This window comes from Mytilus californianus, unplaced genomic scaffold (assembly GCF_021869535.1).
Source record: "Mytilus californianus isolate M0D057914Y unplaced genomic scaffold, xbMytCali1.0.p SCAF_5, whole genome shotgun sequence".
NCBI classification, from domain to species: Eukaryota; Metazoa; Mollusca; class Bivalvia; order Mytilida; family Mytilidae; genus Mytilus; species Mytilus californianus.
This window is the reverse complement of record NW_026262701.1, coordinates 25480033-25499069: the sequence shown is the minus strand read 5'-3', so window position 1 is coordinate 25499069 and position 19037 is coordinate 25480033. Positions and strand designations below refer to the sequence as shown.

The 19037-nt window shown below is 34.4% G+C and overlaps 1 protein-coding gene across 1 annotated transcript in view; it reads left to right on the top strand.

Moving 5' to 3' along the window:
• Nucleotides 1-15530: 15530 nt before the first annotated feature.
• The window catches only part of LOC127702987 (ankyrin repeat and SAM domain-containing protein 6-like), a 45931-nt gene continuing 42424 nt past the window's right edge, over nt 15531-19037 (top strand). The window contains exon 1 of the mRNA XM_052207352.1: nt 15531-15830. Within this exon, the coding sequence (XP_052063312.1) occupies nt 15708-15830 (123 nt within the window). The 5' untranslated portion in view covers nt 15531-15707. The remainder of the gene's footprint in view (nt 15831-19037) is intronic.

Sequence of the window (19037 nt, the reverse complement as noted above, 5' to 3'; positions counted from 1 at the left end):
TTAAGAAAATCTCCAGAGTGGTTTTTGTTCGAAAATCTGAAGTTACGGTTAAAAAACTGAAATTATGAAATTGACAAAATGAGATTAGGGGGGTAGGCCAATTGAAGTTAATTTTGGACCAATTTCAAGAGATTGTGACTGGCAACGACTTTATAGGTGTTGTAGAGGAGACAATGGCTCATCGTTTAAGAAAATCTCCAGAGTGGTTTATGTTCGAAAATCTGAAGTTACGGTTAAAAAACTGAAATTGTGAAATTGACAAAATGAGATTAGAGGGGTAGGCCAATTAAAGCTAGTTTTGGACCAATTTCAAGAGATTGTGACGGGCAACGACTATATAGGTGTTGTAGAGGAGAAAATGGCCCGTCGATTAAGAAGATCTCCAGAGTGGTTTATGTTCGAAAATCTGAAGTTACGGTTAAAAAACTGAAAATTTTATTGTGAAATTGACAAAATGAGATTAGGGGGAAGGGCACTAAAAGAAAAATTTGGACCATTTTAAAGAGATTGTGACGGTCAACGACTATATAGGTGTTGTAGAGGAGACATTGGCGGATCGTTTAAGAAAATCTCCAGAGTGGTTTTTGTTCGAAAATCTGAAGTTACGGTTAAAAAACTGAAATTATGAAATTGACAAAATGAGATTAGGGGGGTAGGCCAATTGAAGTTAATTTTGGACCAATTTCAAGAGATTGTGACTGGCAACGACTTTATAGGTGTTGTAGAGGAGACAATGGCTCATCGTTTAAGAAAATCTCCAGAGTGGTTTATGTTCGAAAATCTGAAGTTACGGTTAAAAAACTGAAATTGTGAAATTGACAAAATGAGATTAGAGGGGTAGGCCAATTAAAGCTAGTTTTGGACCAATTTCAAGAGATTGTGACGGGCAACGACTATATAGGTGTTGTAGAGGAGAAAATGGCCCGTCGATTAAGAAAATCTCCAGAGTGATTTATGTTCGAAAATCTGAAGTTACGGTTAAAAAACTGAAAATTTTATTGTGAAATTGACAAAATGAGATTAGGGGGAAGGGCACTAAAAGAAAAATTTGGACCATTTTAAAGAGATTGTGACGGTCAACGACTATATAGGTGTTGTAGAGGAGACATTGGCGGATCGTTTAAGAAAATCTCCAGAGTGGTTTATGTTCGAAAATCTGAAGTTACGGTTAAAAAACTGAAATTATGAAATTGACAAAATGAGATTAGGGGGGTAGGCCAATTGAAGTTAATTTTGGACCAATTTCAAGAGATTGTGACTGGCAACGACTTTATAGGTGTTGTAGAGGAGACAATGGCTCGTCGTTTAAGAAAATCGCCAGAGTGGTTTATGTTCGAAAATCTGAAGTTACGGTTAAAAAAATGAAAATTTTATTGTGAAATTGACAAAATGAGATTAGGAGGGTAGGGCACTAAAAGAAAGATTTGGACCATTTTAAAGAGACTGTGACGTCAACAACTATATAGGTGTTGTAGAGGAGACAATGGCGCATCGTTTAAGAAAATCTCCAGAGTGGTTTATGTTCGAAAATCTGAAGTTACGGTTAAAAAACTGAAAATTTTATTGTGAAATTGACAAAATGAGATTAGGGGGGTAGGGCACTAAAAGAAAAATTTGGACCATTTTAAAGAGATTGTGACGGTCAACGACTATATAGGTGTTGTAGAGGAGACATTGGCGCATCGTTTAAGAAAATCTCCAGAGTGGTTTATGTTCGAAAATCTGAAGTAACGGTTAAAAAACTGAAATTGTGAAATTGACAAAATGAGATTAGAGGGGTAGGCCAATTAAAGCTAGTTTTGGACCAATTTCAAGAGATTGTGACGGGCAACGACTATATAGGTGTTGTAGAAGAGAAAATGGCCCGTCGATTAAGAAAATCTCCAGAGTGGTTTATGTTCGAAAATCTGAAGTTACGGTTAAAAAACTGAAAATTTTATTGTGAAATTGACAAAATGAGATTAGGGGGAAGGGCACTAAAAGAAAAATTTGGACCATTTTAAAGAGATTGTGACGGTCAACGACTATATAGGTGTTGTAGAGGAGACATTGGCGGATCGTTTAAGAAAATCTCCAGAGTGGTTTTTGTTCGAAAATCTGAAGTTACGGTTAAAAAACTGAAATTATGAAATTGACAAAATGAGATTAGGGGGGTAGGCCAATTGAAGTTAATTTTGGACCAATTTCAAGAGATTGTGACTGGCAACGACTTTATAGGTGTTGTAGAGGAGACAATGGCTCATCGTTTAAGAAAATCTCCAGAGTGGTTTATGTTCGAAAATCTGAAGTTACGGTTAAAAAACTGAAATTGTGAAATTGACAAAATGAGATTAGAGGGGTAGGCCAATTAAAGCTAGTTTTGGACCAATTTCAAGAGATTGTGACGGGCAACGACTATATAGGTGTTGTAGAGGAGAAAATGGCCCGTCGATTAAGAAAATCTCCAGAGTGGTTTATGTTCGAAAATCTGAAGTTACGGTTAAAAAACTGAAAATTTTATTGTGAAATTGACAAAATGAGATTAGGGGGAAGGGCACTAAAAGAAAAATTTGGACCATTTTAAAGAGATTGTGACGGTCAACGACTATATAGGTGTTGTAGAGGAGACATTGGCGGATCGTTTAAGAAAATCTCCAGAGTGGTTTATGTTCGAAAATCTGAAGTTACGGTTAAAAAACTGAAATTATGAAATTGACAAAATGAGATTAGGGGGGTAGGCCAATTGAAGTTAATTTTGGACCAATTTCAAGAGATTGTGACTGGCAACGACTTTATAGGTGTTGTAGAGGAGACAATGGCTCGTCGTTTAAGAAAATCGCCAGAGTGGTTTATGTTCGAAAATCTGAAGTTACGGTTAAAAAAATGAAAATTTTATTGTGAAATTGACAAAATGAGATTAGGAGGGTAGGGCACTAAAAGAAAGATTTGGACCATTTTAAAGAGACTGTGACGTCAACAACTATATAGGTGTTGTAGAGGAGACAATGGCGCATCGTTTAAGAAAATCTCCAGAGTGGTTTATGTTCGAAAATCTGAAGTTACGGTTAAAAAACTGAAAATTTTATTGTGAAATTGACAAAATGAGATTAGGGGGGTAGGGCACTAAAAGAAAAATTTGGACCATTTTAAAGAGATTGTGACGGTCAACGACTATATAGGTGTTGTAGAGGAGACATTGGCGCATCGTTTAAGAAAATCTCCAGAGTGGTTTATGTTCGAAAATCTGAAGTAACGGTTAAAAAACTGAAATTGTGAAATTGACAAAATGAGATTAGAGGGGTAGGCCAATTAAAGCTAGTTTTGGACCAATTTCAAGAGATTGTGACGGGCAACGACTATATAGGTGTTGTAGAAGAGAAAATGGCCCGTCGATTAAGAAAATCTCCAGAGTGGTTTATGTTCGAAAATCTGAAGTTACGGTTAAAAAACTGAAAATTTTATTGTGAAATTGACAAAATGAGATTAGGGGGAAGGGCACTAAAAGAAAAATTTGGACCATTTTAAAGAGATTGTGACGGTCAACGACTATATAGGTGTTGTAGAGGAGACATTGGCGGATCGTTTAAGAAAATCTCCAGAGTGGTTTTTGTTCGAAAATCTGAAGTTACGGTTAAAAAACTGAAATTATGAAATTGACAAAATGAGATTAGGGGGGTAGGCCAATTGAAGTTAATTTTGGACCAATTTCAAGAGATTGTGACTGGCAACGACTTTATAGGTGTTGTAGAGGAGACAATGGCTCATCGTTTAAGAAAATCTCCAGAGTGGTTTATGTTCGAAAATCTGAAGTTACGGTTAAAAAACTGAAATTGTGAAATTGACAAAATGAGATTAGAGGGGTAGGCCAATTAAAGCTAGTTTTGGACCAATTTCAAGAGATTGTGACGGGCAACGACTATATAGGTGTTGTAGAGGAGAAAATGGCCCGTCGATTAAGAAAATCTCCAGAGTGGTTTATGTTCGAAAATCTGAAGTTACGGTTAAAAAACTGAAAATTTTATTGTGAAATTGACAAAATGAGATTAGGGGGAAGGGCACTAAAAGAAAAATTTGGACCATTTTAAAGAGATTGTGACGGTCAACGACTATATAGGTGTTGTAGAGGAGACATTGGCGGATCGTTTAAGAAAATCTCCAGAGTGGTTTATGTTCGAAAATCTGAAGTTACGGTTAAAAAACTGAAATTATGAAATTGACAAAATGAGATTAGGGGGGTAGGCCAATTGAAGTTAATTTTGGACCAATTTCAAGAGATTGTGACTGGCAACGACTTTATAGGTGTTGTAGAGGAGACAATGGCTCGTCGTTTAAGAAAATCGCCAGAGTGGTTTATGTTCGAAAATCTGAAGTTACGGTTAAAAAAATGAAAATTTTATTGTGAAATTGACAAAATGAGATTAGGAGGGTAGGGCACTAAAAGAAAGATTTGGACCATTTTAAAGAGACTGTGACGTCAACAACTATATAGGTGTTGTAGAGGAGACAATGGCGCATCGTTTAAGAAAATCTCCAGAGTGGTTTATGTTCGAAAATCTGAAGTTACGGTTAAAAAACTGAAAATTTTATTGTGAAATTGACAAAATGAGATTAGGGGGGTAGGGCACTAAAAGAAAAATTTGGACCATTTTAAAGAGATTGTGACGGTCAACGACTATATAGGTGTTGTAGAGGAGACATTGGCGCATCGTTTAAGAAAATCTCCAGAGTGGTTTATGTTCGAAAATCTGAAGTAACGGTTAAAAAACTGAAATTGTGAAATTGACAAAATGAGATTAGAGGGGTAGGCCAATTTAAGTTAATTTTGGACCAATTTAAAGAGATTGTGACGGGCAACGACTATATAGGTGTTGTAGAGGAGACAATGGCGCATCGTTTAAGAAAATCTTCAGAGTGGTTTATGTTCGAAAATCTGAAGTTACGGTTAAAAAACTGAAACTTTTATTGTGAAATTGACAAAATGAGATTAGGGGGTAGGGCACTAAAAGAAAAATTTGGACCATTTTAAAGAGATTGTGACGGTCAACGACTATATAGGTGTTGTAGAGGAGACATTGGCGCATCGTTTAAGAAAATCTCCAGAGCGGTTTATGTTCGAAAATCTGAATATAGGGTTAAAAAACGGAAAAATTTTATTGTGAAATTGACAAAATGAGGTTACGGGGGTAGGGCACTAAAAGAAAAATTTGGACCATTTTAAAGAGATTGTGACGGGCAATGACTATAAAGGTGTTGTAGAGGAGACATTAGCGCATCGTTTAAGAAAATCTCCAGAGTGGTTTATGTTCGAAAATATGAAGTTACGGTTAAAAAACTGAAATTGTGAAATTGACAAAATGAGATTAGGGAGGTAGGCCAATTTAAGTTAATTTTGGACCAGTTTAAAGAGATTGTGACGGGCAACGACTATATAGGTGTTGTAGAGGAGACAATGGCGCATCGTTTAAGAAAATCTCCAGAGTGGTTTATGTTCGAAAATCTGAAGTTACGGTTAAAAAACTGAAAATTTTATTGTGAAATAGTCAAAATGAGATTAGGGGAGGTAGGGCACTAAAAGAAAAAATTGGACCATTTTAAAGAGATTGTGACGGGCGACGACTATATAGGTGTTGTAGAAGATACATTGGCGCATCGTTTTAGAAAATCTCCAGAGTGGTTTGTGTTCGAAAATCTGAAGTTATGGTAAAAAACTGAAAATATTATTGTGAAATTGACAAAATGAGATTAGGGGGTAGGGCAGTAAAAGAAAAATTTGGACCCTTTTAAAGAGATTGTGACGGGCAACGACTATATAGGTGTTGTAGAGGAGACATTGACGCATCGTTTAAGAAAATCTCCAGAGTGGTTTATGTTCGAAAATCTGAAGTTCCGGTTAAAAAGACTGAAAATTTTATTGTGAAATTGACAAAATGAGATTAGGGGGGGTAGGGCACTAAAAGAAAAATTTGGATCATTTTAAAGAGATTGTGACGGTCAACGATCATATAGGTGTTGTAGAGGAGACATTGGCGCATCGTTTAAGAAAATCTCCAGAGTGGTTTATGTTCGAAAATCTGAAGTTAGGCCACACCAATTTGATTTGTAGTTCTTCGAACAAAAGTTCCAAAAAATATGGGGCGAGCGAGCGAATTTTTTTTTATTGTATTTTTTTCATTGTGTGTTGAAGGCCGTACGGTGACCTATAGTTGTTAATTTCTGTGTCATTTGGTCTCTTGTGGAGAGTTGTCTCATTGGCAATCATACCACATCTTCTTTTTTATATTTGTCTGCGTGAATTTTCATTAAAATTCATACATGTGTATATATTAAGGAAGCATAGCAAATGCAGTTTAACAAGAGGAATTATGTTAGTTAGGTAAATGACATATGTTGAATAAAATTTAAATATGTGTATGTATCCAAAAAAAATGTTAAATATTTTTTGATATAGTTGTTTTCATTATATGTATATATGGTAATGATTGTTTATTGGTTGCTTGATGTCCACTTGGAACTATTTATCCATACTAAGGATCAACATAATGGGTGAGGTGAATATTTCAACAACATCATGAGTAAGATAGTTATATTGATATGCATGTAGATCTCAATGTATTAAAATATTCCCTTAAATACCTGTCACCACATTCACATGCATTATTCTGACAGCAAAATACTCTTTCCTTTTGCTCCTAAAAGCTGCAATGCATTTTAAACTCTTTAGCTTAATTGACTAGAAGTGGTTGAACCAATTACACATCCCTAATTTGTATGAGCATGCCCATCACAATACCACCACTTTGGTCTCGAACGTTGGAACTCTTAAATTTTCCCTTACAAAAGAGTTCTACTTGCATACCAATAGACTAACAAGGGGATATGGGGTTTAATCAAAATAAGATATATCTGTGATTTTTTCAAATTCATGGAATTTAATATTTATTTCGTCCAAGATAGATAGGTCTATAAAACAACCAACATTGTGATAAATTTGTACAAAACAGCAGCCGGTGTTTCAAAATTCCACCTAGCAAATCTGAACAATATAAACAGTCATTCTTTGTATTAAGAACAATATTTTATTGGAATAGACTACCAAACAATCTTGTGTTTGCCAAGACAATTGAGATCTTTAAAACTTCGGTTGCTCTCACATCGTTGGACTAATTTTCCAGCTCTTCCGTTGCCATTGATGCCATATCCTGGCCCTGTAACGTACTTATTCAGATTCAGGTCTATGTCTGTTGAAACAATGATCGGGGATGACGATGGTTCAAACGGTTAAAAAACTGAAATGGTAAAAACGAGGGATGGCGTACCTTAAGATGATTGAAGACCAATTTATAGAGATTGTGACGGGCAACGACTGTATATGTAACGTAGGGGAGACATTAGAGAAGGCATTGGCATATCTATTTAGAAAACTCCAGAATCGTTTATGTTTGGAAATCTGAAGTTAGGTGAAATAAAAATAGGGGGGGGGGGTTACCTTGTATAATGGAATGATGTTACTTTTTATAGTTGTATAAAAAAGTACATCAATATTTTTCACCGTTTACAACACACTTTGTTGAAATCAACATTCTCTTGAGTCGGTAGTCCACAAACACGACAATGAAGTAAGTGTTTTTTTATATTGAAATAACAGGGTCCTAAAACTTTGACAATGTCATTTTATATTCTTTTTGCATATCTCTTTCTGTCAACTCCTTCGCCATCCACATAAAACATGGATGTTTGTAAACGTGCACATTATTACATATTTGTATACTGCACACAACATAATTGATAATAATGGTCCCCAAAAATGGAAAGAAATATAATACAGTCCTATTAATTTTATTTTACTAATAAAAAAGAAGTGATTGCTGAAATAAAGAAGTAATTTGTCTGAAAGCTTTGGAATTATCTTCTTGAATGACCAAACCACACCCCTTCCATTTTTTCGACGAGTCAACGGTCGTTAAACGTTCTAACGGGTGAACGTACATTTATCTCCGAGCTTCGTTGAGTATAATAGGGTAATAGCTAAACTTCTGATAAACTTTGTCAAATTATTTGACTGAGACAATTTCAATTTTTTTTTACAAAATAATGGAAAATATGAGAGAACAGTAATACAAAAACGAAATTTAAAACACAACTTTGATTTGAATTTAAAATTTTATATCAATGTTTATTGTTTTCTCTGTCCGAACTCAGCATCTGTCAAATTCATAAATGTTATGGGGACGATACGCAAGTTTATGGCAAGAGTTGATAGATGTTCGTCTGTGGTAGCTAATAACGGTTTATTATCTTTCCCGTGAACTAGGTTGCACGTGTTCCAATTTTAGTGTTTGTCAACTTTTATGTTAATCAGTTGTTTCTAGATTTTAGAAGAATTAGCTGTGCGATATCGAACTTATATTTTTTTAGAAAATAAATATTTTTACATTTACTCGCGTGTGAAATAATTCTAGTGAAAAAAATATCACAAAAAGGAATTCTATAACCTATCAATATTTTTAACTTATTATGCCCCGTCGTAGCGGAGGGGCATTAAGCTTTACCCTTGTCCGTCTGTAAGTCCGTGCATTCGTACGTCCCAAATAATGCCAATGCTAAATATAATGTAAAAGTCCGAGTCATCCTTTTCGCCCCATTTAAAAAAAAATCATATATCACAAAAAGGAACTCGATAACCTATCAATATTTTTTAGCTTATTATGCCCCCGCCGAAGCGGAGGGGCATTAAACTTTACCCTTGTCCGTCTGTACGTCCGTTCATCCGTATGTCCCAAATAATGCCAATGCTAAATTTAATGTAAAAGTCCGAGTCATCCTTTTCGCCCCATTTAAAAAAAAAATCATATATCACAAAAAGGAACTCGATAACCTATCAATATTTTTTAGCTTAGTATGACCCCGCCGTAGCGGAGGGGCATTAAACTTTACCCTTGTCCGTTTGAACGTCCCTGTGTCCGTACGTCCCAAAATTGGTTTCCGTTCTCTAACTTTAGTTTGCCTCAACCAATTGTCATAAAACTTATACACAATATATAGATATAAGAAGATGTAGTATGAGTGCCAATGAGACAACTCTCCATCCGAGTCAGAATTTATAAAAGTAAACAATTATAGGTCAAAGTACGGTCTTCAACATGGAGCCTTAGCTCACACCGAACAGCAATCTATAAAGGGCCCCAAAAATTACTAGTGTAAAACCATTCAAACGGGAAAACCAACGGTCTCATCTATATAAAAAACGAGAAACGAGAAACACTTATGAACCAAAATCAACAAACGATGCTTATTACCACAAAACACAGATCAAATTTTAATTTTGGTGGCGTCACTTTTACCGTTGTAGAGTTATACTCCTTTACAAATAGAAAAATTGCTGAAATTTTCATTTCCGTTCTCTTTAACTCCAATTTGTCTCAACCAAATGTTATTTTGTTCCATAACTTATGCTCTTCTGACTTAAAGTATCAATTTTAGATCGGTTTTTAAGTTAGAATTTCACCTACTTACACCCTACAGATGGCTTTATTACACATTTTTGAATATTCAAAAAGAGCATTCTAAGGATAATTTTATATTCAACGTGTATAACTTCAATTGATGTTTTTACCTTTGACGTTTTTTTAAACTTTTATTTCCCGTCTTACGAAAAGAGAAGAAGTCTGTTAGTTAACATTTTACACCATATTCACACGAAAAAAACATGATAACACTCGAAAAAGACCGATCAATTCACGCTTTAAAACGAACCAGGGCACACAATCGTCTATTTTGTCGTCGTGAAGTTTTCTTTTGATTTTTGTCGAGCCTGCGACTTTTGTCGCAAAAGCGAGACATAGCGATCCTACATTCCGTCGTCGGCGTTGTCGTCGTCGTCGTCCGACGTCATCGGCGGCGTCCACAAATATTCACTCTGTGGTTAAAGTTTTTGAAATTTTAATAACTTTCTTAAACTATCCTGGATTTCGTATAAACTTGGACAGAAGCTTGTTTATGATCATAAGATAGTATCCAGAAGTAAATTTTGTAAAAAAAAATCCTGTTTATCCGTATTTTACTCATAAATGGACTTAGTTTTTCTGCCAGTTAACATTACATTCACTCTGTAGTTAAAGTTTTTTCAAATTTTAATAACTTTCTTAAACTATCCTGGATTTGTACCAACCTTGGACAGAAGCTTGTTTATAATCATAAGATAGTATCCAGAAGAAAATTTTGTAAAAAAAATTTCCTGTTTTTCCGTATATTACTTATAAATGGACTTAGTTTTTCTTCCAGTTAACATTACATACAGTCTGCAGTTAAAGTTTTTAAAACATTTATTAGATTCATAAACCATCCTGGATTCTTTCCAAACTTGAACAGAAGCTTCTTACAATCAAAAGATAGTATCTAGAGGAAAATTTTTAATAATTATTTCCCCATTTTTGTTGAGCCTGCGACTAACAGCAAAAGTAGGCGAGACACTGGGTTTCACGGAACCCTTACGAATTTTTTCGTATGAAACTGAAATGTTATCATATGTCAAAATCTGAAAAAAGCAAAAGTATTGCTGTTTATACAAGTATTACTTTTATTTAAAGTAAGTTCTCTGGGGTAAATTTCAGCAGTATGATTAGGGAATTCTTTATTATTTGAAGCAAAAATGCCACCAAGGTAACGGTAAGCGTTATTAAATGTATCTATTAAATGGAATTTAGACGAATTTTCACTAAGAAATTGGCCATTAACTGAAATTCATAACAATACAGGAACAAGTTCTGAAGTAAAGTATCATAAGGATGAAAATTAAGAATTGAAAAAAAAACCATTTGGTATTTCAAAAGTAGTTTTGTAGATAAATTTACTTGTGATTACAATGTAGATTTCAATCATTCCAATAAAGAGTTGGATCAAGTGATACCGGAACGGACTGTTGGTTGCAGGCTGCAATCGGCAAGTCAGTTGAATATGAAGGAGGAAAGAAAATATAAGTGTTTCACCAAAACATTATATATACGGGTATATAAGTTCAATTTGTGAATATTTGAAAAATGTGTAAGAATGTTTCGTATTTTATTTCCTTTATTAAACTGAACGAAGGTTTGAAATTTATTTGAAATTGATTCTTGATGTTATAAAACTTATATGTATGAGTGCCATTATATGAATTTAACAATTATGAGACAAATAACAAATGATTTACCAGCGGTAAAATTTTAGCTGGAGAAGTTAACTTGCTATGGATAAATAGCAGAAAATGTAGAAATTTCGAGAAATCACACATAGCGATGTGTACGAAACAGAACCTTTTCAGGAAGAAATACACGACTTTGTCAAAATTCCACTGAAAGAATTGTTATGAAAAATAATGACCATAACGCTAGAGTATTTTTTGTTGATTTACAAAGTCATTTAAAAGTGTGCAAAGTTTGCTACAATTCCATTACGACCTTTCTTAAACTATATATGTTAAATGTCGAATATATATGTTATTTTGTTATGTTATATTAAACATGTAATATCACTTTTCATTCAATGTGTGTGTCCCCCCCCCCCCCCCCCCCCCCCCCCCCCTGTTTCTTTGATAAAACATGAATTGAAATCTAGAGACACATGATAGATTATCATGATAATGATTATAGAAAGCCATTTAAAACAATTTACCAAATCTCTAAGGTTAGAACCATCAAATTTTAAGGTGGATTAATTGGTTTCAGAGACAGATTTCCTCTTACAATATTTTATAACAAGTTTAATTGTTTCAAATGAAGGATTTATGCCCATCTGTCCAAACTCATTAAAACAAAAGTAAATAAGATGTAATAGTTATGTGCAATTCAGTATCCCTTTGCATTTTCATCCTTAAATCAAATGAAGTAATTTGTCAAGACCTATTGTTATTGTTATTGTAAAATGAATGAGTATTCATTTGGTATAAATAAAACTAAATGAAGTGCAAACGTCAATCATTAAGCAACCCAACAAAAAGTAACTAAATAATAAGAATATACATTTCAAATATTAACAGAAGTATACATAATTAAATGTTTAGAAAAACCTCATTTAATTCCATTCCCATTGTTAATTCTAAACGTAGAATGAGAGGAAAATATTAATTTGTTTGCATGTATATGTTCACGAATACGTATACGTAGTAATCTAAAGAAAAGGGAAAACGTAAGCATTTCAAATTATGTCTATTTTTGTTATTGTAATAAATAAACCATTTTCTTCTGTTTCCGTATGTTTTTTCTTTATCATTTTGTGATATTTATTTATTAAAGATATGTTTATTTAGACAAATTACGAATTTTGAATGACTACTACTAAAAGATATCGAAAAAAGAAAGCACTATCAAGCCCCTTTAAATGCTTAATCAAATGATCACTTTAAAATTACTGTCAATTTCACAATAAAATTTTCAGTTTTTTAACCGTAACTTCAGATTTCGAACATAAACCACTCTGGAGAACGATGCGCCAATGTCTCCTCTACAACACCTATATAGTCGTTTTAAAATGGTCCAAATTTTTCTTTTAGTGCCCTACCCCCCTAATCTCATTTTGTCAATTTCACAATAAAATTTTCAGTTTTTTAACCGTAACTTCAGATTTTCGAACATAAACCACTCTGGCGATTTTCTTCAACGATGCGCCAATGTCTCCTCTACAACACCTATATAGTCGTTGCCCGTCACAATCTCTTTGAAATGGTCCAAATTTTTCTTTTAGTGCCCTAACCCCCCCCCCCCCCCCCTAATCTCATTTTGTCAATTTCACAATAAAATTTGCAGCTTTTTAACCGTAACTTCAGATTTTCGAACATAAACCACTCTGGAGATTTTCTTAAACGATGCGCCAATGTCTCCTCTACAACACCTATATAGTCGTTGTCCGTCACAATCTCTTTAAAAATGGTCCAAAATTTTCTTTTAGTGCCCTACCCCCGTAATCTCATTTTGTCAATTTCACAATAAAATTTTCAGATTTTTAACCGTAACTTCAGATTTTCGAAAAATAAACTACTCTGGAGATTTTTAAAAAAAATGCGCCAATGTCTCCTCTACAACACCTATATAGTCGTTGCCCGTCACAATCTCTTTAAAATGATCCAAATTTTTCTTTTAGTGCCCTACCCCCCTAATCTCATTTTGTCAATTTCACAATAAAATTTTCAGTTTTTTAACCGTAACTTCAGATTTTCGAACATAAACCTTTCTGGAGATTTTCTTAAACGACGGGCCATTGTCTCCTCTACAACACCTATATAGTCGTTGCCCGTCACAATCTCTTGAAATTGGTCCAAAACTAACTTAAATTGGCCTACCCCCTAATCTCATTTTGTCAATTTCACAATTTCAGTTTTTTAACCGTAACTTCAGATTTTCGAACATGAACCACTCTGGAGAATTTCCTAAACGATGCGCCAATGTCTTCTCTACAACACCTTTATAGTCGTTGTCCGTCACAATCTCTTTAAAATGGTCAAAAATTTTCTTTTAGTGCCCTACCCCCTAATCTCATTTTGTCAATTTCACAATTTCAGTTTTTTAACCGTAACTTCAGATTTTCGAACATAAACCACTCTGGAGATTTTCTAACACGATGCGCCAATGTCTCCTCTACAACACCTATATAGTCCTTGCCCGTCACAATCTCTTGAAATTGGTCAAAAATTAACTTAAATTGGCCAACCCCCCTAATCTCATTTTGTCAATTTCACAATTTCATTTTTTTTTAAGCGTATTTTCAGATTTTCGAACATAAACCACTCTGGAGATTTTCCTAAGCGATGCATCAATGTCTCTTCTACAACATCTTTAGAGTCGTTGTCGGTCACTATCTCTTTAAAATAGTCCAAAATTTTCTTTTAATGCCCTACCCCAATAATTTCATTTTGTCAATTTCACAATTTCAGTTTTTTAACCGTAACTTCAGATTTTCGAACATAAACCACTCTGGTGATTTTCTTAAACGATGCGCCAATGTCTCCTCTACAACACCTATATAGTCGTTGCCCGTCACAATCTCTTGAAATTGGTCCAAAATTAACTTAAATTGGCCTACCCCCCTAATCTCATTTTGTCAATTTCACAATTTCAGTTTTTTTTAAGCGTAACATCAGATTTTCGAACATATACCACTCTGGAGATTTTCCTAAGCGATGCACCAATGTCTCCTCTACAACACCAATATAGTAGTTGCCCGTCACAATCTCTATAAATTGGTTCAAAATGAACTTATATTAGTCTACCCCCCCCCCCTCCCCCCTTATCTCATTTTGTCAATTTCACAATTTCAGTTTTTTAACCGTAAATTCAGATTTTCGAACATAAACCACTCTGGAGATTTTCCTAAACGTTGCGCCAATGTCTCCTCTACATAACCTATATGCAGTCGTTGCCCGTCACAATCTCTATAAATGGGTCAACAATCAACTTAAGGTATCCCCCCTTTTCGTTTTTAATTACAGTTTTTTCAACCTAACTTCAGATTTTTTAATATAAATCATCCTGGAGTTTATCTTAATAGATACGCTAATTACTCAGCTGCATCACCTATGCAGTCATGTACCGTCACAATCTCTATAAATGGGTCAAAAATCAACTTAATGTATGCCCCCTCCCCCTTTTCGTTTTTACAATTTCAGTTTTTTTAAACTTAACTTCAGATTTTTAAACATAAACCATTCTAGAGTTTGTCTTATTAGATACGATAATGTCTCCTCTATATTACCTTTACAGTCGTTATTCGTTTTTGTTTAATATTTTGAATATTCTCATAATTGTCCGCTATGTCTCTGTAATTGTTCGCTAGCTCGAAAAAAAACGTGATTGTCTTATGTGAAATTGTGGTTTTTAGTTATACCTCCTAATTGTTCGCTACAATTGTTCGCTAGCTTGAGTCAAGTCATATATCCTTAAATAAGGATAGAGCGAAGCAGTCTACAGCTTTTTAGAAAGCTCAAACTTGTTTATATTTAACTTTGACCAGGCTATTTTTGAGTTATCTCCCCTTATGTGATTAGATTGAGAGAAAAAAATAAAATCAAACAAATAAATATTGTATATGTAAAAACAGACCTTATAATGAAATTAAACACTTACGTTTCTTCATTCAGAAGAAAGGTTTTACAAATTAATTACATTCCTCTCTCAAAATTTGCATAGTTTATTAGGGATCTAGACCGATTGTTTTCTACCATTTTACAATCCAAGATGGAGGAATACACATCTACCCAATAGGAAGGTTTTTCGCCGATTTCTTGTCATTTCTAAATTCTATACAAATGTACATCTACAGTACTATGAAAAAACTCATTCAATAGTATTTCAGAAATAAACTAGATAATGTTGTTCCAAAGTATATGATATTTATAACTGAACCTTGAACAACAGTCAATGCATCAAAATAAAATACGGACCCAAGGCAGACCAAGGAGCCTTCCACTATGTATTTTTCATCCTTTCTTGTGTTCATAAGTAGCACTGGTTTTATAATCAAAATATACATATACAGTATGTGATAGTTCTACAATCTAAAAAGTGATTCAAGCATAGCCAAGAAAACTTGTGACGTATTGAGCGGAACCAAGATGGTGGACTTGGTGATCGTATTTTCTCTGAGTGAATAAAAACAATAATAATTTCGAAAAGGATGAATATATTTAGAGAATGGAGTTAAAGAATATAAATAACAAGTTTAGAAACTAACACAAATAACCAAAATGACGTGATATAATCATGGATCGCGTCCGTCAGTTGCTCCATGCCTGCGAACACGGTGATGGCCATTCAGTTCAGGCTTTGCTGGACGAAGGAGTGGGGGTTGATAGCACTGACGACGAAGAAACTACGCCCCTACAGGTATATAAATATTTTCGATGAACACGCAACCATCTCCATATTCTAAACTCGTCCCATTTTCTTTTTCCATGCTACATAGTGTGTACCATCCATCTTAGACCGAGCTCATACTCGTAATGATCACGACATAGCCTAGGTCCTTATGTTATGATATTTTTTGACAATTTTGGGACCAAAGATGTCGAGGTCCGCAAATTGTCAAAAAATATCATATTAAAAGACCTTTGAGCAACAGTTCCGCAGCTACTTACAGATCTAGGACAACCTACTTATTGCACTCGAAAATCTGACTGGTCCCTTTACATGCTTTACATGACATGACCCCTATAGACATTTCCCTGTCATCCACATGATGATCACAGATAATATCTATTATACTGCCAGGTACTTACTTACAAGCACTCAAATGAAACAGTAGTAGTTGGTCGTAGCACCTTGATGGTGAAAATTGGTACATTTTGTATCTGTTCCATTCGCTCCCAAAACACATTCGCACTCTAAATGCTCTACATGTTCGCACTAAACACGTTCGGCCCCTGAGTTCATTCACACCTAATTTTTATCCAAATCAGGTTGAACTATTAGATGTACTTTCAGACATGTCAGATGTATATATATATCAAAATATTTTTATTTTCATGAATAAAAATTCGTGAATTTTTTAAATGATATATTTTTTTGGGTGATGATCATTAATTATTAAATGTTAATTATTTATGATTACTATTAATGGGTATTTACAAAGCTAAATTGGTATTTATATTGTTATGTCACTGTATGTGTTTGAACATCATGATTTCTGATTTCAGTTAAGTAGCCTTGGTGTTAAAATTAAGTAAAATACAAGTAGTTAGCTTGTTAGGAGGGAAAACAATGAAGATTTTAAATAGAAAATATGAAAGATAATTGTTTTTAACAGCCTGGCCCCTTTGATTTCGTGTGTGTTTGGACCAGTATGACATACAACATCGCCAAACATAGTAGAGGGTATGGATGTTGGGTCCTTCATTTCTGTATTCTTTATATCTTGGGCCCATTATTCTGTAGTATTGGGCCACTATTCTCTTATCAAGTAAACCCCACACAGACTTATGCACCTAATAAACATGTGCTTTAATTGTAGCCCAGTTTTTGTTTTATTTGTTGTTGTAGCAATGTCATTGTGACTAGGTTGATAGCCATTTGGCAATGTTTGGTATTTTCCGCCTTTCTTTTACAAGTCTTAGAGACGAATGACTTGGCCTTTGATCATCATGACAATATTCATTATTCATTTCGTCTAAATGATTCACAAAACAAAACCTGTTTTAATACATGTTTAGCTCACCTGGCCCAAAGGGCCAAGTGAGCTTTTCTCATCACTTGGCATCCGTCGTCCGTTAAATTTTACAAAAATCTTCTCCTCTGACACTACTTGGCCAAATTTAACCAAACTTGGCCACAATCATCATTGGGGTATCTTGTTTATAAAAATATGTCCAGTGACCCGGCCAACCAACCAAGATGGCCGCCATGGCTAAAATAGAACATAGGGGTGAAATGTAGATTTTGGCTTATATCTCTGAAACCAAAGCATTTAGAGCAAATCTGACACGGGGGTAAAATTGTTTATCAGGTCAAGATCTATCTGCCCTGAAATTTTCAGACCAATCAGGCAACAGGTTTTTGGGTTGCTGCCCCTGAATTGGTAATTTTAAGGAAATTTTGCTGTTTTTGGTTATTGTCTTGAATCTTATTATAGATAGAGATAAACTGTAAACAGCAATAATGTTCAGCAAAGTAAGATCTACAAATAAGTCAACATGACCAAAATGGTCAGTTGACCCCTTAAGGAGTTATTACCCTTTATATTCAATTTTTAACCATTTTTCGTAAATTTTTGTAATCTTTTACAAAAATCTTCTCCTCTGAAACTGCTAAGACAAATTGAACCAAACTTGTCCACAATCATCATTAGGGTATCTAGTTTAAAAAATGTGTCCGATGACCCCGCCCTCGAACCAAGATGGCAGACATGGCTAAAAAATAGTACATAGGGTAAAATGCAGTTTTTTGCTCATATCTCTGAAACCAAATCATTTAGAGCAAATCTGACGGGAAAAAATTGTTCATTAGGTCAACATCTATCTGCCCTGAAATTTTCAGACCAATCAGGCAACACTTTTTGGGTTGCTGCCCCTGAATTGGTAATTTTAAGAAAATTTTGCAGCTTTTGGTTATTATCTTGAATATTATTATAGATAGAGATAAACTGTAAACAGCAATAATGTACAGCAAAGTAAGATCTACTAATAAGTAAACATGACCAAAATTGTCAATTGACCCCTACAGGAGTTATTGCCCTAGCAGCAAGAATGTTCAGTAAAGTAAGATCTACAAACACATCACCATCACCAAAACACAATTTTGTCATGAATCCATCTGTGTCCTTTGTTTAATATGCACATAGACCAAGGTGAGCGACACATGCTCTTTAGAGCCTCTAGTTAGAATGTCACTTCATTTTTACACAAAAAAAACTAGTTATCTTTATTTTATAGCTATATACACTAACTAAAGCAGGATTAAAAAAATATTTAAAACATAACCTTTTAAACGGATGCGAATGTACATGTGTAGGGTGCGAATGTGAAAGGGGGCAAATGTGAATGGGAGCGAACATGATTTTGGGGGAATAGACCCGGATTTGTGAAAATTCAGGGATGGTACAAGCAGGATTCCAACCTGCAGCTTTGACATGTTTGAGATCTAATGGCAGCCCTCTAACCCACTGAGTTAGAAAAAAAATCTTCCCTCATTCTAATGTTAGCTTATGTACATGTTCTCAATTGACATGATTGAATTGTTTCATATTTTTCATGTCGGGGCCTTTTATAGCTGACTATACAGTATTTTTTTTTTTAATTATTTCGGTTGCCTGTAATTGCTTACATCCATTTCATTTGAACTTTGGTGGATATTTCAATTTGTCTCATTGGCAATCATACCACATCTCCTTATTTTAATATGTTTAAAATTTTAAATCTATAAATGGCAATACATGCATGTATCATCAATTTCCTGTAGTGTATTATATAACGGAAGAATTTATACAAAGGTATACTGTTATTGTGGTTGTTGACCTTTGTTTACCATTTTGTTTGTGACACCATTTTTACAGCCTCCAATATCCTTTATTAGCATCTTAATTAGTGTGTTTCCTGTGGG